Source organism: Silene latifolia, chromosome 2 (assembly GCF_048544455.1).
Source record: "Silene latifolia isolate original U9 population chromosome 2, ASM4854445v1, whole genome shotgun sequence".
NCBI classification, from domain to species: Eukaryota; Viridiplantae; Streptophyta; class Magnoliopsida; order Caryophyllales; family Caryophyllaceae; genus Silene; species Silene latifolia.
The window spans coordinates 188523462-188549384 of NC_133527.1; the positions used below are offsets into that span (position 1 = coordinate 188523462).

The 25923-nt window shown below is 37.0% G+C and overlaps 3 protein-coding genes across 4 annotated transcripts; all 3 read right to left on the minus strand.

Moving 5' to 3' along the window:
• Window positions 1–3065: 3065 nt before the first annotated feature.
• On the minus strand, window positions 3066–5322 carry LOC141631834 (vascular-related unknown protein 1-like). The gene is made up of 3 exons (XM_074444458.1): window positions 4843–5322; window positions 4173–4241; window positions 3066–3609 (listed from the first exon to the last, which is right to left on the minus strand). The coding sequence occupies exons 1-3, from the start codon at window positions 5146–5148 to the stop codon at window positions 3457–3459; spliced, it is 528 nt and encodes a 175-aa protein (XP_074300559.1). The 5' UTR covers window positions 5149–5322; the 3' UTR covers window positions 3066–3456.
• A 1187-nt stretch (window positions 5323–6509) lies between these two features.
• On the minus strand, window positions 6510–15144 carry LOC141643918 (sulfhydryl oxidase 2-like). Of its 2 annotated transcripts, none has more exons than XM_074453311.1 (12): window positions 14708–15144; window positions 13159–13183; window positions 12950–13042; window positions 12232–12410; window positions 10854–10923; window positions 10687–10755; window positions 10531–10604; window positions 10146–10302; window positions 8670–8710; window positions 7861–8007; window positions 7291–7780; window positions 6510–6894 (listed from the first exon to the last, which is right to left on the minus strand). In XM_074453311.1, the coding sequence occupies exons 1-11, from the start codon at window positions 14944–14946 to the stop codon at window positions 7303–7305; spliced, it is 1572 nt and encodes a 523-aa protein (XP_074309412.1). In that variant the 5' UTR covers window positions 14947–15144; the 3' UTR covers window positions 6510–6894; window positions 7291–7302. The 2 variants fall into 2 exon arrangements, with proteins under 2 accessions (XP_074309412.1, XP_074309411.1); XM_074453310.1 differs by having other exon boundaries at window positions 7337–7780; window positions 14708–15092.
• A 1316-nt stretch (window positions 15145–16460) lies between these two features.
• LOC141643919 (uncharacterized) lies at window positions 16461–22253 on the minus strand. The gene is made up of 9 exons (XM_074453312.1): window positions 21832–22253; window positions 20900–21084; window positions 19606–19784; window positions 19239–19523; window positions 18846–18904; window positions 18708–18744; window positions 18473–18544; window positions 17950–18271; window positions 16461–17117 (listed from the first exon to the last, which is right to left on the minus strand). The coding sequence occupies exons 1-9, from the start codon at window positions 21962–21964 to the stop codon at window positions 16662–16664; spliced, it is 1728 nt and encodes a 575-aa protein (XP_074309413.1). The 5' UTR covers window positions 21965–22253; the 3' UTR covers window positions 16461–16661.
• Between the last annotated feature and the right edge of the window lie 3670 nt (window positions 22254–25923).

The window sequence follows — 25923 nt, forward strand, 5'->3', positions numbered from 1 at the left end:
TGCTGAGATTTTTCACCCATAATTATAAATCCTGGCTCCGTCACTGCTCGCTGGGGATTTACCAAGTGCTTCCGAAAAATAGCGATTGTGGTCATGTGTAGACCTGACAAAACTTACCAGACCCGACACTCAAACTCTAGACACTAGTTGATCCGTAACCTGAATTGACCCGACCTTCTATAACTCAACCCAATAATAACTTGATAATAGTTGTCCCGAACCTAAATAACCCGACTCGACCGGAATCCGGTTTGAAGTCAGCAAACCGAAATTGATTCGACCCGGTTGATATGTTTGCCAGGTCCATGTGGATCCCCTTGTCATCCAAAAAAAACACTACTACAGATACAGGCTATAACAACGGTTGAAAACCGTTGTTATATAAAAAAGCGGACGTTGTTAAAGCGTCCGTTGTAAAAGGTTTTAACAACGGTTGGTTTTCTTAAGGAACCCGTTGTTAAAACTATTAACAACGGTTTTAAGTATAAAAACCCGTTGTGGAAAGTGTGACTCAATTTTGGAGGAAAAGTTATAACAACGGTTGTAATATACAAAACCGTTGTTATAACTAAAGACAACGGTTTTTTAATAAATAACCGTTGTTGTTTGTTCTTAAAAAATAAAATAAATATTAAATTAAATATTACTAGATGCAATAATTACGGCCCGTTATAATTCCGATGCATGCAGAATATCCCTTAAATTAATTACCAACGGTTTTGAAAAAACTTATAAATGTGACTATAAATATTAAAGCATCCTTTACTAACATTCATTAATCAAATCACAATATTTCATCAACATTACAAAAATTTGAAACAACATGGCAATGAACCCTAATTTTATCAACAACGAAGAATGGCTTACACAAACGATTGAAGATGATGGGAAGGTTCTCGCCGGGCTTTCCGCCGATCAACACCCATTAATCAAAGCATCCCTTGAACATCAACGGAATTATTGGATTAAGAGGCGTGAAGCAGTCCGGCTTGTCAACAAAGCCTCATCATCATCATCATCTTCATACCCTCGTCGGCCTGTTACTCGCAACTTGGTGCGACCCGAGAGATATGTTGAGTTGTACTCTTCCAACCTTATCTCCACATGCAAGTCGTGTCTTTGCATATATTCAATCTGTTATTGCAAAATATGAAGCCAATGACCCGGAAGTTAGCGGTATACCAGAGTGGCGTGATTGGTGGCAGGTTGAGAAGCGCTTTTTACGCTTAACCAAGGGGTTGTTAAAAGGCTTATTATACATCTTTTGATTTTCGATAATTCTTTGTAATGTATTTGGTTTAAAATTAAATGAAATGATCATTTTGAAAGTGTTGAGTTATGCTTGTTTGATTTGCTTCCATTTTTTGAACTCCATAGATCAGTCAGTAATCAAGATCCAGATATGATGATGATTATGGCACAACTTCCTAACATATATATTAATTAAAAAACAACTCAACCCACACATTGCTTAGTATAAATACATTGCATTATCTCAACTAACATGCATTTCCATTATCTCAATATATTCTCCAAACCCTAACTGCTAAAACAAACTCCAAATAAATTAACCCTCCTTAATCTTTCAAAACAAACTCCAAACTCCAACAAAATGAATGATATCATCCTTAAGACTCTTACTATGATCGAGAACAACAACAGTTTCATCAGCCGGTTGCTCCATATTGAGGAAAGTTTCAAGAGCTACCTTGCGGATGCTCGATCCCATCTTGAAGGACGCCAAAGAAGATGGCTTGACGGAGCGGAAGAAATTGCGGCTATATGACGATATAGCGAGATCTTTGAACGGAACCTAATGGTCGATAAAAACACATACATGGAAATGAAATAATTAGAAAAATAAAATAATGACGATGAAACAAACCGATAATTACGTAACGTACGTAAAGAGACGATGAAATCAACAAAGTGACGGCGAGAAGATAAAGCGACGATGAGAAAGAGAGAAAGAGACGATGAGAAAGTGTGTGTTTTGTGTTTGTGTTTGGTTTGGTTTGGTTTGTGTTTGTGTATTAAGGTTTGTGTTTTGTGGCTGCAGCAGACTTGTGTTTGTGTGGTTTATAGTATGGAAGGTATTGACAACGGTTATTAAACAACAACCGTTGTCTAATAAGTTTTAACAACGGTTGTAAATCAACAACCGTTGTCAAAGAAGTTTTAACAACGGGTTCCAAAAGCAACCGTTGTGATTACTTTTCACTAACTTTGCGTCAATTTTGCGCCACATTAGTAACAACGGTTGTGTATGTGTAACCCGTTGTTAAAACTAATAACAACGGTTTTTATAACCATACCCGTTGTAATTCATTTTAGTAAAATTCGCGTCATACATTCTACAACGTCTATTGTGATTTTCGTGAATACTCGTTGTTAATGGGGCGTTGTAGTTGCCTGGATTTGTAGTAGTGAAAGGCCGAGTATCCGCGCAAAACATGGCCGAGTATCCGCGCAAAACATGGCCGGCCCATTCATATTTGTTCACAAAACTTGTCCGGCCCAACAAAATAAAGGGCCTCAGAAAGAGAGTCTTGTTTAAGCTGGACTTTTCTCATAAGTCAATGAAGTTATAAGCCTTTAAAATTAAAATTCTTGTATTTTCTATCCTTAATTTCTTCTACAAACAAAGGTGAACTACGTTAGGGGACCAAAAAGTTAATTAAGCTAAACACTATAGGACTAAGAAGTTAAATCTTTCTAGTTGAACTCTACTAATTTCGAATATTTGATATTTTTATCAATTGTCCCATTTATTTTAATTACAGGAAAATGAGATAACGTTATCTGATGGTAAAGTCTTGGCATTATCCTTTTATATAGGTACATGCATACGAGAATTCCCACACAACTCTCTTTCCATTGTGTAAAAGTCTATATTATGTACCTTCTCAATGATGCATTATCATTTCCACCAATAATATTATCGCAATTTATTTTTTGTGCGCACCAAAAAAAAAAATAACGCTTGTTTGAGTACAAAAAAAAAAGAAATGAAGAGAATGGGAAGGATGAGAAAGAAAGAGATTTCCCTCCAAATCATGCAATTATTAGAGAAATTTTCATTATCCTTGTAGAGTTGTAGGGAAGAAATTGAGTATTCATTTACAAATAGGTACAAAGACATACTCCGTATGTATAGAATGTATAATAAAGTACTCTGTACTACTTGTATTACAATAACAATTACGGAGTACAATATGTTTTTTTTATTGAAGCAGGGTCAGAAAAACTATAAAGTAATCTCTCCGCCGTTCAGTTGAATTCTATACATTTAATTAAAATATGTATGTTTTATATATATTCAGCAAATGCATGAAATTCAACTGATAGGGACTAGTAATTTACATAAGGTAATATATAATTTATTTACATGTATGTTGTCGTAATTTACTTATTTATAAGTAATCAATATATGGGAAGACCGCAAAGTAAATCAAATTAGTCGAGGTTATTAGTCACCATGGCAATAGGTACCAAGCATAAACCCTTCTTCCTCAGCTCCGTAAACTCGACATTAATGCCCGCTTCTTGTCGTCGATTTATATAGTTGTTGTACTTGCTATGCTCGTCAGTTGAGATATCACCATCAACCTTTAGTTTATGTGTCCAAAGTCACAAGTTAGTTAGTTATACGCATATCAATCAATATATCATTAAAAATGGATATACTCCATAAATTGTTATAATTGTAGATTATGACAAAAAAAATTGATTTGCAATTATAACATGGAATTCCTTATAACATTTGCAAATTATTTACGACGGTTGTGGGCGGTTTAGTTACTTACGAAAAAATAAATACATTCTGATTAGCTAATTTTACTCTGTAATTCTGTATATTACAGAGTATTATGATAAAAGAACACATGAATAAATGATCGAATTCACTCAAATTTAACGAAATTACTTACATAACCAACCTTAACTCCTTAAGTATCAATTGTCGTTCAATTTCAATATCACCATCTTAGCACTTTTACTCGCGGAGCTAATAACTAATTTGGCTTTGTCATCGCCATTTGTGGTCTAGACTCGAGATCATATATATTATACTCCCTCTCATTCAGACCGATTGAACTATTCATGACCCATAAATATGCGAGGACAAATTTTTAAGGTAAAAAGAGGAAAAGATAAACAAGCAAAACACTTACCATATGATAATCATGATCATCACTCGATTGTCTTGAGTTTAAATTCATGCTCTTGAAATTCATTGTTATCTGTACCAAAAACATACATGAAACATAGTGTAACATCTCCATGTTTAATTGCAATTTAAATAAATTTGTATGTTTGAACAATTCACTACAAAAACTTAACAATTTAATTGTTGATTAATTACACTATAATCTTCGGGTAAGTTTCCTGTAAGACGGTTTTATGATAAAATATTGTAAACCAGCCACAAAAGATGATGATGATCTTATTATAAAACATAGTAGTGAATGAAAGTTATTTTTAAAACGGTTATTTAAGTAAAATATCACCTGATTTTACAATAATACTCGTGTAAAAAAACCGTTTTACATAAGAATTTATGTAATTGTTCACGAGAGTTATAAAGTTATTAGAGTTTCATTGTTGACAAATTATACAAGAGCACCATGTCAAACATTTAACGGTAATATATGATCTATAAATTGGACAAAGTCGTGGTCTAACCAGAATCGAAGTTACATGGTACGAATAAATGGTAATATAAATCAATAAATTCAACGGGGTAAAACAGGGAAGTGATAAGGCGCAACCGGGGAATTCCATAGCTAATACGGAGTAACTAATAAGACAGTCGGAAACCAAAACCCGAAAGGAAACACAAACCTTAGGACTATGAACAGGAGAAGAAGCAGTATCTTCCAAAGAATCATCACCAGAAATCTCTTGTGTCCTCTTACTCTTAAAATTCAATCTCTTTGGAAACTTTGGCAAACCATTCAACAACTTTTGTTTCCATTCAGGGCTCGAACCCGCGTCCGACACCATCGACTCACTTATAGCATAACCCGATGATCCCTCTCGCTGCAATTGCTTGTTATACTCTGAAAATCCATCTATATACTGCGTCCATCCACTTTCCTCCCTCGAACCCACGGTCTCGCATCCCGACTCCTCCATCGAGTTTTCCATCTGATAAAATTGAAACGATACAAAACTGTATACTTGTTCGTAATTTTGGTATATACAAAAGGAAGTAGAGTTTTTTTAGCAAGACTTATTACACTTTGAATTGTACGGAGTAATTTAAAATAGAATTTATGAAAAAGTCTGAATTAATAGAGAATCTTTCTTGCAGGCCGTAACGGGTAACGAATTTTAGAGTAACTATATTTATATGTTAAGAGTTAAGGGTCGGCCATCAAATTGGAATTTCGGTTGTAATTTCTCTATCACAAATTCTCGTTTCAGATCGTCTTAGCTTAAACGAGAAAAATGTTACCGTATTATAATAAAAAATAATCATTTATGATAAAAAGTTGCTCTGTTACTAAAACGGTCACCTTCTAATATTAAACTGGTGGTAATTTTTTTATCGTAAAATGGTCATATTTTATACGTGTTAACTTGAGACGGATACCAATCGTCTGAAATGAGATTTGCTGATTATCAAAATAGTTAGATGGGGTGTCTACATCGTAGGTTACTTTTAAGACTTGCTTTATATTGCAAGCTGCTTTACTTAATTAATTAGTTGTTAGTATAAAACTTTCTTAATTGGAGTAGTTTATAGTGTTAGTGACTTTTCAGAATTATATATGTAATTGTTTATGACATTTTCAAAGAAATAATTCTGGGACATTCTTACTGGGTTGATGTACCGACTTTACAAGTAATATATTAGTAATCAAAATTTCCGAAGTTTTACATGATATATCGAGGTTTTCTTCGACTAATGTTTGAGAAAACGTGAAAAGTAAGCTCTGGCTTATCTAGATGTTACATGTGAGCGCTCCACATTGATTATGAAGGAGAGAGTTTACTGTCTTATAAATCAAGGAGACTGGTCGTGTTATCAGCTACTGCGATTGATTTGGGATACGACGTAGTTATGTAGTAGTGAACGATAAAGATTTAGCAAGCTAGCAAGCAACGTATGCAAAAAAATGAACTATTATGAAATTGGAGGCGATGAGAACAATTCAGCATAGACCACGAATCAAATTGCATTATCGAGACAGTGTGTAGTTTGTTACGTCTTTCTCCTACTGTCAAAAAAAAAAAAATTGCATTATCGAAAAAAGAAAAAAAATCATGAACCCAGCAGTTCAGAGACCTTACTAGTCTCGAATTGTAAGTTGTAACCATTGGCCAAAAGTAATTGTTCTCAAAACCGACCTCATAACAACTCGTTAAAAAAAAAAAAAAAAAAAAAAAAAAAAAAAAAAAAAAAAGCAACAATAGATCTGAACTTCATTGAAGAAACGGAGCCTTAGCTCGGACCTTTTGAGTTACAATTGGGGAATGGTGAGTTGGTGACAGACGGTGTCTGCTACCCAGAAATAATGACAGTGGGTGGGTTTTCATTGGTTCCATGGAAGAATATGATAGTTTTCGACTGTTTCACTACAATGCGAAGCACAGAAGTACGAGTAATTAACAATATCGGCTGTAATCAACCAGCTTTACCCCATTGCGAAGTACAGAAGTAATTAACAAAAGAACTAGTAGTGAGTGTGACTATTTCGCTACAAAACCAGGTTTGTGTAGAAGCCGCGTTTTAATCAAATGCTCTGTACAGTGTACATGGTGTGAGAACTATTGTGTCGACTATTGGTACATTTGTAGGCCGGAAAAGCGCATACCCAATTCCAGTTGTCTCAGGAACATGTGCTCCATAATCTTGTCTTGTGGTCTCAGTTCCAGCTCCTCCTTGGCCTGACAATGATGAAATACACAACATTAACTCCCATAAACAATACTCCGTAAAAAAAAAAAAAAAAAAAAAAAAAAAAAAAAAAAAAAGACATGCACAAGGCAGCTACCCCAGATAACTTGGTTCTTTTCCCTCTGGATAACAATGTAGAGTTTTTTTTTAATTATTTTTATTGTGAAGTAAGGGCGTAACAATTATTCGATGCAATGCTTGAAGCAACTTCGATAAGTATCCTAACAAAGCGAAAAAACCTCTCCATGTTGTTAACATAGGGGTAAGGCAGCAAACATCCTACCCGCCATTTGCGAAGCCCTTCAGAGTTGAGACACTGGTATATAATGTTTTTAGTTCTTTTTTATGATTAGACTCTGACAATTATCTTAAAAAGAGCTCATTACCCTCCTAAAAAGTCATATGTTCTTTAAAGAGTGTAGATGTCTATACTTTCGGCTCTTCTGCCGTGAACGCCAAACACAAGCAAGTGCACCAAAAGCACAACTAGCAACAGCAATGGCCAAAGCTGCTCCAATAGGCACAACAACAGGATTTGATGTCGCCACCGGTTCTTCAGAATGCGAATGTTGAGACGACTCCTCCCTGAGGAGTCCTTTATTCTTGTATAGAGATGGCAACTTTATCCCATAATATCTAACCAAGAACTTGAACACCTCGTCCTTGTTCCATTTAATGTGATTTGTGACCTCTTTTGCCGGACTAGAGAGATAACAAGCAGGACAAAGCTGCTCCGGAGGCCAAATTGTCTTCGGGTACTTGGGGTCAGCAGTTCCTAGGGTAACTTCTTCCTTGAGGAGTCTTTCATTGACCGAATTATGCGCATCCCATAACCAAAGGGCGAAATCTTGAGTTCTGTTGAAAGGAATAGACACCCTGAAAGTAGAATAAGATGGTCAATAAACCCTTCTGAAGATGAAATAAACTTGGAGTTTAGGTCCAGATTGAAGCTTAACCTAGAGCACATATCAAAGAAATGTTGTCGGCATTCCTCACAAATGAAGAAATTGTGAATGAAATCACATGTAGCTGTGAAGGCAACGTGACTCTCTCCATCCTCAATCCTCACAGAAAGCGAGTGCAACAGAATCCATAATCCACAACTGCAGAGAAAACAAACCTTCATTACAATTTACCAAACAGGCGCCAGTATAACAGTTCATAATAAAGTACTAATAATACTCATGTATCTTACAAGTAGATACAGAGTACTGAAAAGGCAAATGACAAAACTGCTAAAAAATACCGTTAGGTTCTAGCAATTATGTTTTCAATAACCAACTCCCTAATAAATACTCCCACAACAATGGAGTGAGGTAGCTGAGGTTCCCATTTCTTTTTTGCACATTGTTTTAGAAGGCATGCATTATGACCAAAAAAGAAATGCTCAGCAGCGCCATTTCCCCAACCATTGCCATTCCAACCATGGCATCCCCCAAGAACGCCACACCCACACGACCTCCCCCACCACCAGTCCACACGACCTCTATTTCATGACCTCTAAATTGTCTGGAAAAGCCATATTGATAGGCAATCAGATCAGCAGTGTATATTTAACAATTATGCTACTGCTTTCTAGGAACCACAGGTCCACAGCTAAGAGCTACTACCGTAACATAGCATGTTGTCAAGTACAAATGCAAGACGAACCAACAGAGAGGTCCATGATCTATTAGTTTGACGCTTCAGAAAATGCATTAGATAACAGTTTAAACACTTTCCAGTTACAGAACTAAATCAAGAACTGAAGACTATCTTTAGTTACCTGAAGCCTCTTGTATCATTATTACTTCCCCGGCAGAACATCTGCAATGGAAAATAAACAATATCCCTGATCAGCACAATCATTTTAATTAATCATCTAGAGGAAGTGGGGGTTATAGTGGCTTAATTCGCTCAAACTGATCACTTCAAATGCAGTTAGATAGAAGCATTTTAGAAAATGCGTAATGAAATTCACTGTGCATTTTCAAAGACTAAGCATATGTATGTCCTATCCTAGAGACATGGCAATTTAAGACCAAAGCACATGTCTTCTATCAGATGAAGAACAATTTAACTCACAAGCCATCCAGAATAAGTAAAAAAAAAAAAACAAATCACTTTTCTCAAAAATATCGGTCAGTTAATAGCCACATATTGGTCGATAATAAAGACCCTTTTGAAGCGTAAGATGACAATATGCACCACTACCCAGAGAAAATCTAAGCAGGTCAACAGAATAGGCTACCAGTTAAACAATGAATGGTAGGAAAACCTCTCTTGGTAAACTAATAGCATTCCAAACCAATACAGGTATACACATAGGCTATGACACGGTGTTTATGAGGAGCACAAGCTAGTAAATAGGAAGTCAGCTTGACTAATGAGGCAAAGTCGGACGTCTGAACTCTCAGTCAAAGAAAGATACAGGAATAAATCTACTTATTGAACAGAACTACCCAAACATTCTCGATTTAACGCAAAGGATAGGTTCCTTTAATAGTCCCAAGATCACAAGCCATCTGACTTGTCTAATGATTACCCCAACACTTTGAAATTGGTTTCTACACCACCAGATATTTTACATCTAGTAGAGAGTTGCACTGTTCCCGGTCAGAGACCACTGTGGCACCAAAGATTTGCAAATGAAAACCTAAGATACAAGTCCATAAAAGAAGAAATTATGATCTAATATTACGGAAGAGCACAATTGATTTTCTACTACAGGTTAGAGACTAAATTAGCAGTAATGGTTATAGAAAAAGGTATGGTATTAGATAAAAAAAAAAGCAATGAAGTAGCATGAGGACACAAGCTGTTGTAACTAGAACAAGAGACCTCGACAGAAACCAACTATCGCATTTTCATACCATGGCCCACTAATAACACCATCTCTCATTCTCTCTGCACCTAAGCTGAACTAGAAAGACTGTGATTAAATAACGTTGAACAAGACTGCGGCCTAGTAATTCAAGTAGAAAACAGCAAAAGCCCACACTCAGTACTCAGTAGCACCTGAATGCCTGATCAGTGATCAAAAGGAAAAAGATTTAAAGAATCTTACAACCATAAGATATGATGCCCAGTTGCCAGCTATTCAGGGTTTATGACAACATTGAGAATGAGTTATGAGGCACTGTAAGAAATTCACCACAAGGATAACAAATACAGTATCTCTTTTTCATACATCTCCTTCTCATAGTTTTCACAGGGTATACGAAATTTTAAACAAGAAATTATCTGAAGAGATAGCACTTACCCAATATCCACGAGGAACATCTTTTCCACAAATCTGGATGGTCCCAAGAATAGATGTTGCATTTTCAGAGAGGCCTCTTTCTTGAATTTCTGACTCAAACTCCAACGGATACAGGTCATCAAAGTTCACAAGTATCTCAGCAGATCCTTTACGACATCTAATGCCAAAGGAAAACAGCGAGGCTAAGTCCAAAACAATTAGACAAGAAGAAACTAGACAAAAAAAATGGGAGGGAAATAATCGAGGGAGAGGAAGGGGAGCAAAACAAGTGAAATAACATTCAGCCAATTCCCAAAAATCCTATATAAAAGAAAAACTGAGCATTCATTTAGAGGCCAATGTAGTACATTAGACATGAAACACTTTTAAGTGAGAAAATGCATACCGCCTAGATGGATGATGAGCCACCATAAGCTGAAGAAATCTTAAAAGTGACCCCTTGGTCCCCTGTTTTATCATCTATATCACACCAAATGTATATGTTTAATCAGCACAAGTTTCAGAAAATCAAGAAAAATATGCAAATCAAGACATGAAATACCTTGTGTCGCAAAATAATGTCGAAGGCCAAAGTAGTCGCTTCCTCAACATCATATATTGCTTGCGTAATCTTACATTTGGCATGCATGATGGAAACAATCAGCTATCACAGGACACCGGAAACTTAATTATAAACTTTTGTGGCTTCACTAAGAGCTATGAAAGTACCTGTTCAAGATCGAATGCTTTTGATTGGAGATGTTCGTGTTCATACTTCTTGTCCTCAAAGCCATATGAACTATAAATAATCGAGAACATTAATTAAGTAAACATATTTTAGGAACAAGGCAGAGTTCAACCATGTGACAGAAATCGAAATTAAAAACTGAACATCTCCATCCCAACATCAATAATTCATGCTCCAACGTAAAAGGTCATTTTGAGAACAAGGCAGATCTAATGCCTTTGAATGGAGATGTTCGTGTTCACTTTAGGAACAAGGCAGTAGGTTGTACATTTTGACAGTAACTCACATCAAAGGTTAAACTATATTGCCAGAAACAGCACATTCACTTGACTAGTTCATTTCACCAGGATGAATTTCACGTAAAATAACAAACCGCTTTACAAAAATTTCAACTAATCATTTTCATTCTTATGCTAACTCTGCTATAACAGAAGATGACGACAACAACAGCAGCAGCAGCATTCAAATTGTGGGGTTAGGAGGGGGTACGTGCACGCAGCCTTACTCCCTATGTTAGCAACACAAGGAGATTGTTTCCAAATGACCCAAACTGAAATTTTCATTGAGAATTGCATCCAATGGCTGCTAGCCTGCTACTTCACAATAAAAAGTACAGCCAATTAAATGACCCATTCTGCTTTATTCCATCCTAATCTAAAACCAAAGATTAATGAGTCTCCAATAACGGAGATAAAGAAAATCAACTCATTCAGAAGATCAGAAAATCTCACAAGAGTAAACAAGGAGACTCCAGAACTCAAGAGTACATGCCAATACGCTATAATTGAAAATTAACTAAAGTATTCCCAAGGAGTGAGGCCTAAAAATGACAATAAAGATTAAAATAAAGGCCACTAATGTTTAGAGCCAAAGAATTATAATCCCTTCATCTCTTATTTGGCCACATTACCTGGTTTTTGTCGGGGGAAAATTTTGAATAATGGGGCTAAATGGAAAATATGGAGGGAGTAATAGCAAAACCTACCTTAACTCTAGAAAACCAACTTTTAAGGAACATAAAACAATCTGAAATGCATCAAGACCCACTGTTCCAATTAAGCCCATAGCAAAAAAAGATTTACACTACCAGAGTATACAAAAATGAGAATACAAATATAAATTATTACTAGAACCATTCATGCATACAACACAAACAAGAGCTATCCTGGACACCAGAAACCTAGGACACACCATATGCTACTCACTATTACCAATTATTAACAAAGCAAAGCCTAGTACAGTGGAACACAAACTCAAAGGCCTATCTTTTGACCTCTTTCTCTTAAATTATTATTGTGAACAATAACAATCCTAATATGCTAATTAGTAACCACATGCAATAAATTTAATAAAAGGTACCTGTTCATTTTCTTATTTATCCATTCAAGCAATCGTTCAGCTGTGTGTCCATTCTTGATCGACACTATTTCACCATCTTTTCCATCCCACTTATTAATTGATGTAAAATTACTAGGCCTACCCCAGAAAAGCATGGGATACCGGTCGACTGAAAACCTATCACAAAGTTTAGTGTTTATCTGCGCTGACAAAAAAAGGTAGGAGTTGGGAAGATCACTAAAACAAGCTTTTCATCTAGAAACTGCTTAACTACAGAAAAATAAAAAGTTCCAGTTCCCATACTTCAACTGCCATCCATAATGACGTTTCATATGGTTACAATTATCGGGATGTGTGAGCATGCAATTATGCAAACAAGTTAAGATTACTTCAAAAATTGTACTTTTTCGTTTACCAAGGATAGTAAAGTTGTAATCCCTCCTCAAACAGAGACAATAAAGGGGAGCCTTGGCGCACCGGTTAAGGTGTTGCTTTGTTGATAAAGAAAATAGAAAATGGACAAGTACACAATTAATAAAAGAAAAACTGGCTCCACGAGTCCATGATTATGTGCTTCCAAGCTTTAGCACGTCCCATAACCAAAAAAGTTGCAGAAAATAAAATGTAAAAGTCAAATATAGTTTCATAGGTTCAGTACAAGGTCAGATCATTACAGAAATGAGTCGGCACATTATCAAGGCCAAAGTATCAAGAGATTCATGATTGTCAAGAACCATACCTTTGATGCACAATCTACCCTAGCCATGAAAATTAATCCAGGATGTGATGCATTCGGCCCATTAAAAATCCTGGCAACCTTTTCATAATGAGGCTGCACAAGAAGATTTTGCAGTGACCAACAATTATTCATGCTCAAGGAAATACCAGAAGCTTATGAGCTCGAGTAGAAAATACAATTAAAAAACACAACTGGACAGTTGAAAGTACCTTATAGTTGCGGCATGCCGGGCACCTGTCACATAAAAATCAGCGTTTGAGAATCAGTGCAATCACTGTTAAGGTGTCAAACAAACTACTTATACAAGAAAATTACACAAAGAATATGCTTTCTAAGAGAAATAATAGTGTTAATTAGAAGAGAATCAGAGTACAAGAGTCTTCTTGGCATAAAACCAATTACATGAAGAATAGTAGCTATGGCATCTTAAACCTTTTAAGTCACCATAGCCTTCTCCAAAAATAAGGGTAGTTGCACTACCTGCCATGCAATATGCACCGATTTGGGTGAAGGGGAGGAGGCAAATAAGAACACAAAATGATGTATTTTCTGCACTATTCCGAGTCACGTTATGACAAACAAGCTCTTCGAAGACCAAATAACAAAAGGAAGCCCCAATACATACATATATACAATAAATGTAGAGAATTAGTTGCATAAGTTCTTGTATGCCACCGTCTCATTGCTACATTGTCTTAGTAACCAATGCAACCAAATGAGCAATATAAAATTTTCAGAAGATTTTATATAGTCGTTAACAAAACCGCCTTACAGAACTAGTTCAGCTTTAAAAAATTCCGTCTTTTTAAATTCTATGATCGCTACTGGGCTAGTGTCTTCCTATTTGACATTAGAATCAAACATCTTAAAGTTGGATGTTTCATCCTTTTATCCTTATTTGGATTGGCTCTGGCATTCCTATTTTTTGAAATGAATCTTCGGACCTTCTGAGCTTTCCTGACCAGTAAAGGGGGCACAAAGGAACGAACTTCAGATAGTCAATAAGCCTTTTCTCACGCCTTGGGAACGAGTGACTAATCAGAAGCACAAAACATTATGTCCTCATTCCTTCATGATTACCCATGCGAAAAATTATCTCACTCCCTGCCTCACATTTCCTTGGTTAATTGATTATCCAAATGAGGAACTTATCTTTTTCCTACCCTCGCTTTCCATTCCTTCTTTCTCCTTCCTTTTCCTTTCTCTCCAAAATGTGTGTCCAATTGTTCACATTTCAAAACAAACTTGAAAAACGCTCTTTATTATTGCCGTATATTGGCTATAAAAAATCAATATCACATGGTTCTTGCCTGATGAATTTGTATAAAACTGAAGCCATCACCATCACATCTAATTCGCGCCGAATCAAAGTGAATAGATCATAAAAACCGTCATCTACAGTCATTATAATCTCACTTAAATCACTATGCAACTATATCCTCCATGATCCATAACAAAATCCATCTGTTAATACATATCTCTAAATTCGATGGATTACATTTACAGTTTTCCATTAATAAAATCATTTACTCCCTCCGTTCAAGCCAATTACATACGTTTCATTAAAATACTCGTCACATATATTGAACAAGCGTATAGAATTCGCTTGAAAGGATAGAGTAAATTGGTAGTGCAATAACGACATCAATAAACTCAAATTCCAAGCAAAATACAATCAAAACTATCTAATTCGCGACGAATCAAAATCAACAGATCATAAACAACGAAGAAAAAGAAGAAGAATAACGGAAAACAAACCAGTGAGCGAAGAATTCGACAATAGCAATAGGAGCAGGTGTTTCTTTCAAAACATCCTTGAAATTAGAATCATTCAATTCAACAACAACATCAGGCAAATCGGCGCCATTTCCGCCATCGTCGAGTTTTCGAAGAAGAGACCGCGATCCGATTGTGGAATAAGAAGACGAAGACGAAGATGAAGCCTCGATTATGGTTCCAAAGAGAAGCAAAACAAGTAAACGAAATATTGGAGACATGTCGGAGTTTTCCGTAATGGTAACGATGGCGGTGGAAAATGAGTTGACACTGAAAAGGAAGAGATGGTGGTGGTCAGCTCCACCTGGTTCAGGGATTGGAGATCTGATGTCTCCCTTCTTTTTTTTTACTAACAAGCATGAACCATGCACAATAGCTAGTGAGGTAGGTTCGGGTCTGATTATTTCGAATTTGTAAGACCATTCCTAAGTAGAGGTTGCGCTAATTAGGTCTCGACCCGGTTTTACTCTTAATCCACTTTATTTATCTTGACCTACTTTCACCCTCCAAGTCCCAAGCAGAAGGTCACGACCTAGGTCATCAACCCAATCATTTTTCACTTTCCAACCAATTACATCTCTCCACATTATATCATCTTTTCATATATATATTTTTTTATCAATTATTAATATTGTCAACCAATCACATATCGTCACCTATAGGTCATGAGTTTGGTCAATTTACTCCACCAAAGGCCACAAATTGACCTCCTCTCTCCAAAGGTCACCATAATTTTTTTATTAATTGGTGATTAGTGTGACCAAGTAAGGTTATGACCTAACAATTGACCTTGCTTGGGGATGGTCTAAGAATTGGGTTGGTTCGATTCTTTTCGGATTTGGTTTATTTTTGAGTTTAGGTTTTTAGGGATACTGATGAGTTTGCAACAATAAACATCCTGACTCAGTCATATTGATTAGGGTATTGCGTCAAACTCGGGTCCTTAATTCAGGTATGAGAAAAGTCATGTTAATCCCCCCCCTCAAATTAGCGCACTATGACGTGGGTAAAAATCGAACCTTCTACCTCACGGTTGGGATTTAAGAGCTCTTATCATTTGAACAAACGGTTGTTCTTTCATATGCTAATTTTGTAAAAGATGATTTGTAACTGTAACGGATGATGTTCGGCTAGAGATAGTCTGTCATATATGAGGTATGTCGTTATTGAGTATGGTTGTTACGAGGTCTATTAGTAGTTATAGTAGGATTTATTAGTTTGTTATCGGAGTTTATCTGTTCATCAATTTCATTTAGCAAATTGACCAATTTAGGTATGTAGGTGTGTAGGTGCAATCATGAAATTGAGGGAGGAGATTAATAGAAATCATCAGATAATGCAAAGCTATAAACTTGTTAGTAATATCACATGAACAATGTTCAATTTAGAAAAACAAATACTTCGTATATTGTATTGACATTGCGTCTCATTTGACACCAAAAAAAAGTATAGAAAAACACAAGGCCCGTCACAATGTCACATGGTGCCATGGTGGTACTACTTGCATAGTTATACTCTCATAAATATGCTTTCCTAGAAACCGTAGTACGCTCAACAGAACTCGTATTTTTTTTTATGAACTCGTATTTTGATTACCCTTCAAGTGTCACATAAGTCTAGAGTTGTACAGTAAGTAGATTATACATCAGATTACTACCACCAGTTGTTTAGTTTCACGTGTCCATATATCTAGAAATCTCATTTCTTACCACTATTGTACATTACCTCCTTCATAGGTAACTAAACTATCATTTGATTGCTCATTTCTAACAACTATTAATACATATTATACAACAGGGCAAAATAACCCCTCTCCGTATCGGCCCTCCGACTCAAGGTGGTGCTTTGCGCCACCTTGGTTTCCATAGCACAGGTACAACATTACAGTATAGTGAAAATACTATAGGTAAAAGAAAAAAAAATGAGGTTTAAAGAATCATTTCTCTATATCTGGAGCAACTCTTGCAGGGGATGTTACTAGAGAGACCATATTAATATGAGCCTCCTTATTTCCCTGGCCATTCTCTCGAGTTTCATCGTTGCCTCCTATTGATCGGAATTTCACAAACACTTCCTCCCTTTGGGGGCGGTTTGAGTAGACTAAACAAAGAATGAGGCAGAGCATTATACCAGTTGAGATAAGGCCCAACCCTAGTTCAACAATTCGAAGGTAATGCTCCAAAGGAGGGCAAAATTGGGAGGTTATCGTCATAAACGTTTCCCGTAAGAAATTGCAGTTCTGAAGGTCAAGCATTGCCGGGGTATAATGCAACAGCGCATAACTCGCGTTTGCTGCCAAAACCAGTTGACTGTACATTCCTGGGGTCAACCTGCCGACGGTTGTGCAATTTTTCTGGTCCACAGATGTCATGCAAATGTATTTCTCCCATACCTGCAGAGTTGGTAGAATGTAATCAGTATGACTAAATCACCACTTTATTCTAAAATCCGCTGCTTTTGGCAAATTTCTTAAATTCCCATGTTTCAGTTTTCTCGAAATAAGAGTTTTAGGGTTCAACATGACAACATTGTACAAGATCATGACACAAATCTGCCAGTTAAAATACTTCATGATTTTAACATGATAAATATGAGTGTCGGCTTGCCTGGTATCGGCTCAAATAATTTAATTTATTTTTCCTGAAAGAGATAAGAAGTAACATTTGACCAAGGGCTGCACCAATGGGTCAAGCCAGTGGAAAAAGCCACTCAAAAAGGGCAGAGAAAAGAGTCGAGATCCCTTCTCTCAAGTGCCTTTGTTCGGGAGTTGGGACTCGTGACCCCCAAGTCACAAGGCTACCTCTTTTCGGTTCCCACAACTCAATCTTATGTTCATTCATAACCTAAAGAGTAAAGACTATGCACATGTCCGAGGATAGCTATTGAAAGGTAATACTCATGACCTGGATTCAAAAGCCGACTTCACCAAAAGTCAAAACTGCCTTCAAACAAGAAAGATGGTCTCAAGACTATATCAGTATTGCCTAATCAATTACTACGCAACTCCAAATGTTTTTTTTCTCTTTTCTTTCCAAGGCATCAAGATGTGAATGCATTCTCTAAACTTTTGTACGTAGGAACAAGCATAGAGGTTTAAAACATTACAGTCCTCAAACAACAGTACCTAACTATATGATCTTGAAAAAAGAAGAGAAGCATCCGAAAAGTATAGAAACGATAAAGAAGTTAAAAAGAAAGAAGCATAGAGAATTCAGTACACATACCAAAGAAGCATTTGTGAAAGACGCCTCCTGAGGCGAACACTCACGATCTTGCATGTTATTGCCAAAAGGATAGCAAAGAGGTGGCATCAATGGTCCAGATTGATTGTAGTAGAATTGATCACTTGGTGGCCGCTGTGTATTGGCTGCAGTGTATACAAAAGCATTCACAGTGTTCACAAGGAAGTTGACAATTCTTTTACTCTCATAAAGTGTTTGATTAGTGGCTCTTTCATCAACACATGGAAGAATATTGCTTAAAGCTGTCTCAGCTTGAGGATTTTCCACCCATTCTTGCATTGCAACACAGGAGTCCGAAATCGCACTGCATTACAAATATAGCAGCTCTCACTTAAAAGGATTTTTGGAACGGAAACAGTGATAACATTACTAGTTACAACACTACCCTTGTGCTTCAAGGGCTCCTACAAATAACGGGGCAAAGGGGCAGGATGTACACAACCTAACCCCATAGATGAAAGTTGAAGAAAATGACAGAAATAGATGAAAGTTGCTTTAAACTTACGAATTAAAGATCACAAAGGTTCCACAAAGAATCAATGAAGCTGCTACAAGAATCCATCCACTGAAAATGAATCTGTTGTTCAGAAACACGAAAGTTGGGTAAACTGAGGTTAGCAAGAAGAATCCGTGAAAGAGAAGAGTCGGCAAATACTGAAATACGGTAGAAAGTCAAGATAATCTCTTCTAAAAAAAGTCAAATCACGGGAGGAAATAAAGTTGAAGTTGCAACAACTTACATGTAAATTGCATTTTGACACTTGAGGAGAGAAAGTACTGTGGAAAAAACACAAAATACCATGTTACCATGTTACCTTTGCCATTAACAAAATATGCATGGAATTACTAAGTCAATAAGTCCAACAGTAATGCATTACCTAGACCAACAAAAATCAGAAGAAGCATCAACGAAGCAACAGCAATTAGCGCTGATATTCTGCAACAGAATCAAATGGGACATCAATCATAAACTCAGAGTCTAACCCAAAATTAAAGACATGAAACGTGGACAGTATTGCTTGACTTGAAAAGGATTACTAGCTCCACCCCATTTATAATATCCTTTCGAGTTTGATAGTCAAACTTGACCAATTAAACTCTTAAAATACATGTATACATAAAATGTCAAACTTTCACGTTTGATTTATCAAAATAACTATTTTAACTTTCTGTTTTTTAGAAAGTTGTAACTAATGCATATATTGTGAGTAAAATAGTACATGGGATGGAGGGCGTATAAACTAATAATAGAGAAGGTGATGAGTTCATACACAGGATTGAAGACTTTTCGAACTTTTGAGGAATTTTCAGTAGTTTTTTCTGTCAATGTGTCGGCACCAGAACTAAGACGTACACGCAGGTTATCAATGTCTTCCATGGCAGTTGGTGGTAGCTTGAATTGTGGCACATCAACAGACTCGGCCAGAGACAAGTACTGAGTCACGTTCCTCAACATCTGAGCAGTGAAATCGGACTGGTTTACAACATAGTTCAGTGTATGCAAGACTTCACTATGAAGTTCGTGTTGGCCGATAGATAAAAGAATACAACCCGCCCTGTTAGGAAGCAGATAAATGAGTAAACGAACGAGTATATGAGATATCATACAAAAAATATTGAAAGAGTTGAGGTTATTACACGGCAGCACATGAAAAGAGTATAACCAATGTAGGACGAAGCATTTGGGATATTAGTGACTTCTTCCCTTCGAAGTTTATCTTCCATCCAAAACAGTGGTGAACAAGCAGTGCAATGCCAAAAGAGATTAACCATAGGACTGAGATTATAAAACCAGCAGCCCCAGTAAATCCAACAGACTGCAGAGTAAGGAGTCAAATCAAGAGTGTGGAACATCTATAGCAATTCAACATCTTACAGTTTACTATTAAAAATGCAAAATCAGCCAAATCTAGTATCATGAGCTTGTAAATTTTTCATGAGAAAAAACAAAATAACAGACCATGAACAAAAATACATAAAATCTTGAAGTCAGTCAATAACACTTTCATCAATAGAGATTTGCATTAACAAGTTTTGTTCGTAGATCATCTAAGATGGGCTAGTTCCTCGTAATGTAGAGACTGCATCATTGATCACCGCATAATTGTCATACAATAAATCGTGTTTTGGCTGTGCTACCATTTTTTGACTATCATATCAATTACTTCATATCACGGTTTTCTAAATTGCTCACGTGTAATTTTTTCCTGGTCAGAATAATTTAGCTTCCATTAAATAATTAGGGAGACTTGCCAGACAATAGTCTTTTTCCAATATAATATACTCCGTAATAGAAAATATAGTACTTAGTTGACATCTGCTGATATTACGGGAGGAAAAGTTTTTGTCAAGATCATAGTATAATTGAACATTCAAAGATCTAGATCTTACAAAACCAGTTTTTTTGCATGTGCAAATTGCACATTCCAAATCTTGAACATTCACATAATACAAAAATCTACATCAATTTTAATAATAGAAAACCCATGCTCCTCACATAATATATTTCGCAACTGCTGCACACATAACATACCCACTAGAAAAAGTAAGTTCAGATGGGTCATCACATACACACTTGTTACCTAAACCTATTGTCTTCATCAATTAGCAAGTAATACAAGTCGCAATAAAATAAGAGTACACACGATAACAAAGGAAAACAAACAAGAACCTAGTGCAACACCTAAACCGATAAACAATATCAGTAGACTACCAAAGCGTCAGCGATTAATAGAAATATTCAGCATAAACAGGTGAAAAGCTACCACTTCAGGGAGATCCTACCAACTATGATGCCAATACAGATACCAATTCCACTACCAAAATCTCACTTAGAACGTAACGAATGAAATCACATAAAAAAGTCAAATAATTTCGACAAGAGTTGTACTAAATTAAAAACACGAAAGTGAAATAAGGAAATAGCCCTTACAGCCCAGTAATGCCTATTTGAGATATTCCAACCACCATCGTAAATCTTAAATTTACGAAGAATATCCGGTCTCCTTGTTCGGTTACCAGCCAATATCAGAGGGATCTTTGGCTCACTAGTAGCAGGACCGGGTGCTTCCGCTTGACCCAAGATCCCATTTTTCAATGGCCCTAAATTCTGATTTCCTACATTTTCAGCATAAACCATCATCAATCACAGAATTCCAAACCATTGTCCTTAAATCCATATTTTCCGGCTTTCCAATACCAAATTACAACTACAAGAACATTAAATTCTCGTATTTCGACAAGATAACAGAAAAGTAAAATCTTGATTAACAGAACTAATCAAATCTACCCTATAGTTCTTGACAGTAACTTCCTAACTAAAAAAGGGTCCTTAATTAGTTAATTAAACATCTAATTTTTCCCTAAAAATAGTGATTATGCTGATACAATACCAAATCAGGAAATATCTTTAGTCTCCAAATTAAGGGAAGAAAAAATCTCATTTTCCAATGTCATTGTAATTGGTCCCATATACAAATAAAACCATTAAAAAATTCTAGAAATATCATGATCTCAAGAAATTTCGATTCTTATATGAGAGGGTCTCACAATAAGCTTTTCACAGGCTCAATTTCTTATGCTATGATGTTAATCATCCAATAAAACTCAAAATCTTCAAACAAAAACCTTAAAACTATCCAGCATTCACCAAAAAGCATCCCATATGAAGTAAAATAAAATACCAAAGACCCACATCACAAAACACAAATGCATTAGTACCCATTAAACCAAAATGAATATAAACACGTCCTTCAGTCTCAATCATTTATTTACATTTGATTAAAATACCGCTTGTAGAAAAAAAAAAGGTAAACAAATGATAGAAACAGATACGAGTAGTTTTAAGTTGTGTACTAGTATTACCTAAGATGAAGTTGAGAGGGGAAAAAGAATGTCGGCTGACAAAAGCAGCAGAAACACAAGAAAAAACAGAAACCAATACAAGAAACAAGAAAACACCATTATTTTTCTTCATCACCATCGTCATAATCATCATAATTATTCTTTTTAATTACAAATCTAACACAAAGAAATAACATGGATCAAAACTTTGTTTGTATTAGAGGGTGATTAATGAATTAATGAATGAGTTAATGATGTTTTATGTTGTAAGGAGAATAAAAGAGGGGGGAAAAAGGTGCGGGGTTTGGTGTTAGAGAGAAGCAAGCAACGAGAAAAGTTTTAGAGTGTAAACAGAGTTTATATAAAGGAAAGGGAGAGATGGTCAAAAAGAAGCGGAAAGTCGGAAAGTGAGGTAAAATTAATGGTGACATGGATGTTTATTTGATGACACTGAGAGTTTTTTTAATATTTTATTGTTTGCTTTTTGACAAGTTAAACGCGTTGGGTCTTTTCTTATTGCACCGTCGAAGAAGATTATTACCGTATCAGTAAGTCTTGGATAAAAAGGATTACGCATCTGAGGTACTATCTCAGATTTTGTAGTTTTTGAATATGTACACATTTTTTTCTGAGCATATTACCATTTATAAATATAGTTTTTGAACAATATTACTCCCTCCGTCCCGGTCAATTGTTGTCCTTTGGTTTTGGCACAAAGACCAAGGAAAGAGGAAATGACCAATAATTAAATGACAAGTGGAACAAATTGAATGAGAATGATCAAATTACTCATCAAGTTCATTCTTAAAATAGAAAGGACAACAAATGACTGAGACACCCAAAAATGGAAAAGGACAACAAATGACCGGGACAGAGGGAGTATATTTTTTTAGTGTAATGTTTTAGTAAATGTGCTCAAAAACTTTATATTAAAGCTGATGGGGCATATTCTGCACCGCTGACCCAGTCAACATATTGAGCAAGGTCAAGGGAATCCACAGCAAAGTCAACGACTTAGACAGTCTAGCCGATGGAGCCCCATCGGCCGGTCACCTGGGTCTCGGCCAGACAACCAGTTAGCCGGGGCACATACCCGCGTACTCATATCCAAGACCCTCGGCGAGCCTACCACAGGTCCACCGGCCGAGGGTACAACGGTCTTTCCACCTGATAGTCACTTGGCCACTTGGCCACTACGTGACAAAAGGTGAATGCCTATAAATACTCCTCAACCTTCATTGAGGAAAGGATCCACAAATTGACCTAATAACCACTATTCATCTGGTAATATCTTCCTTATCTCTCTACAATATACTCTTAGCCAAGTTACGACGACTTCTCTCTAAGTTTACTGACTTGAGCGTCGGAGTGAGTACGCTCGGCCAAAGCCGAGCCCTCAGTTTGTTCATCGTTTCAGGAGACCGCAAGGAGGATTCAAGCAAAGACATCATTCTACGGGCTACGAGTGGTAACAAATATCTGCTCTGGAATTACACCCGGAACAATTGGCGCCGTCTGTGGTGAAGATACACTAGAAGCTAGTCACATTTATTCCCAAACAACAAAAAAAAAACACAAAAAACCCACCCAAAAAGCTAAGAAGATGTCGAAACAACAAATAGTCGTGACCGACGAAATCGAGCTACACCAAGATGACACATTTCACCATTCTGGAGTAGTGCAACCCTCCACCGGCGGAGTAGTCCAACCGGAATTCGGAATGCCGATAATACCGGACATACCGCCGCCCATCAACCAGGTCACCATCATGGGACAAGTGGTTGACGTGGCAAAACTGAAGACACTCCTGGACCTGATTGGGAGTACACCAGCTCACACAGGCACGCCGACACGAGCGGCGGAAGCCGTCCAGGAGACCAGGGCCCAGAACGTGACTCCCAGAAACTTGAACGGAGCACGGGAGGAGGAGACCTAGGGCCCCTAAACCTTATCGGGACGGCTTCAAGTATCTCCTCCTCGTCAAGACGCGACGGGGAACCCCCCGGCGCAGAAGTACTAGTCCCGGCACCAACAGAAGACATGTTCACAAACAATTACTAACGAAATAAGAGGAGAATTTGTTCGTTTACCTCGAAGGAAAACACTCGCCGGATCAAAGACTGAAGATTGGAAGAAAGAGAAACCCTTGAGAGTTTAGAGAGATGAAGATTTTGGGAGAAAATTTTCGAAAATTTGAGGAAATGAAAGTAATGGCCAAAATCACTAAGAAGCGCCCTATTTATAGGAAAAGCCCATGAAGAAGGGGCAATCAGGCACTGACCCATGAAGCGTCGTCAATCAAAGAAAGACATGTGTGAGACATGCAACCACGGAATGTCAATCGTTGCAACAGTTAAATGTCAATCAATGCTACAGTTACCAAGCGTATTCAACACGCCCATTCACATCTCTTCGCCTATTCATCTCCCTCAGCAAATCCCTAGGTACCTGCTATCCGCCGGCCACATGATCGACCAAGCCAGGAAGCACGTACGGGGCAATCAAAAATAACAAGCACTCTCACCCTGGTCTCGGCCGGCGTCACATTCTTTCCCACATCGGATACCCTTTACGCATCCATGTGGAGGGGGATATGGTACGGCCTAACAAGAACCACGCCGATGCATCGGAAGAAGCCGATACCAGAAATTTTTCAAAAATACTTACGCAGAATATACGCTCAACATACATCGGAGCCCATACCACGGCATAGACTACGCTGGGGGCAAATTGATGGGGCATATTCTGCACCGCTGACCCAGTCAACATATTGAGCAAGGTCAAGGGAATCCACAGCAAAGTCAACGACTTAGACAGTCTAGCCGATGGAGCCCCATCGGCCGGTCACCTGGGTCTCGGCCAGACAACCAGTTAGCCGGGGCACATACCCGCGTACTCATATCCAAGACCCTCGGCGAGCCTACCACAGGTCCACCGGCCGAGGGTACAACGGTCTTTCCACCTGATAGTCACTTGGCCACTTGGCCACTACGTGACAAAAGGTGAATGCCTATAAATACTCCTCAACCTTCATTGAGGAAAGGATCCACAAATTGACCTAATAACCACTATTCATCTGGTAATATCTTCCTTATCTCTCTACAATATACTCTTAGCCAAGTTACGACGACTTCTCTCTAAGTTTACTGACTTGAGCGTCGGAGTAAGTACGCTCGGCCAAAGCCGAGCCCTCAGTTTGTTCATCGTTTCAGGAGACCGCAAGGAGGATTCAAGCAAAGACATCATTCTACGGGCTACGAGTGGTAACAAATATCTGCTCTGGAATTACACCCGGAACAAAAGCAAAACTCAAAAACTTTAAAATAAAACTCAGAAAAAAAACAATAAGAGATACTACCTCAGATGTATGTAGTCTATAAACTGTAAGCCTTGATTAAGGTGCTACATGAGAACGTGACAATTTTCACAGAAGTTAGACATAGATTGTCAAAAAGGTTTTAGATTAGAATCGGAATTTTCTACGGTGTATATCTGTATTTTTTCCAAATTCTAACATATAACCTTGATTTTTAAGAAACATCTGATATACCCTTAAACTTACATATTAGCTCCTAAAATACCCCGAATATCCAAATTTGAGTTTTTTAGTGGTTATATATTGTCATAAAATTTGTATATTGATGAGTAAATAATAAGGGTTTATATTGACGAGTTTACGTATTTTGGATGCGTAATCAACTAAAAACGCCCAAATATATTACTCCCTCTTATTCTCCATTTTGTTCCCCTTTATTATTGGCACAAGATTTTAGGATTAGAATAAAGTATGAATTGTGTGAGTTGGGTGGGGTTTAGTGATATGAGAGATGAATGAATAAATAGGAATTAAATAAGAAATTGTGAGTTGGGTGGGGTTTGGTGATAGGAGAGAGAAATGAATAAATAAGAATTAAATAAGAAATTGTGAGTTGAGTGGGGTTTGGTGATAGAAGAGAGGAATGAATAAAATAAGAGTAAAAATTATCCAAAAAAGGAAAGGGGAAGAAAACCTGAATAATCCGTTTAAGGAAATAGGGAAGAAAATGGTAAATAGGAGGGAATATTTAAAATTATACGGGATAAAATAATAATATGGTCCGGTCCCTTCCAATA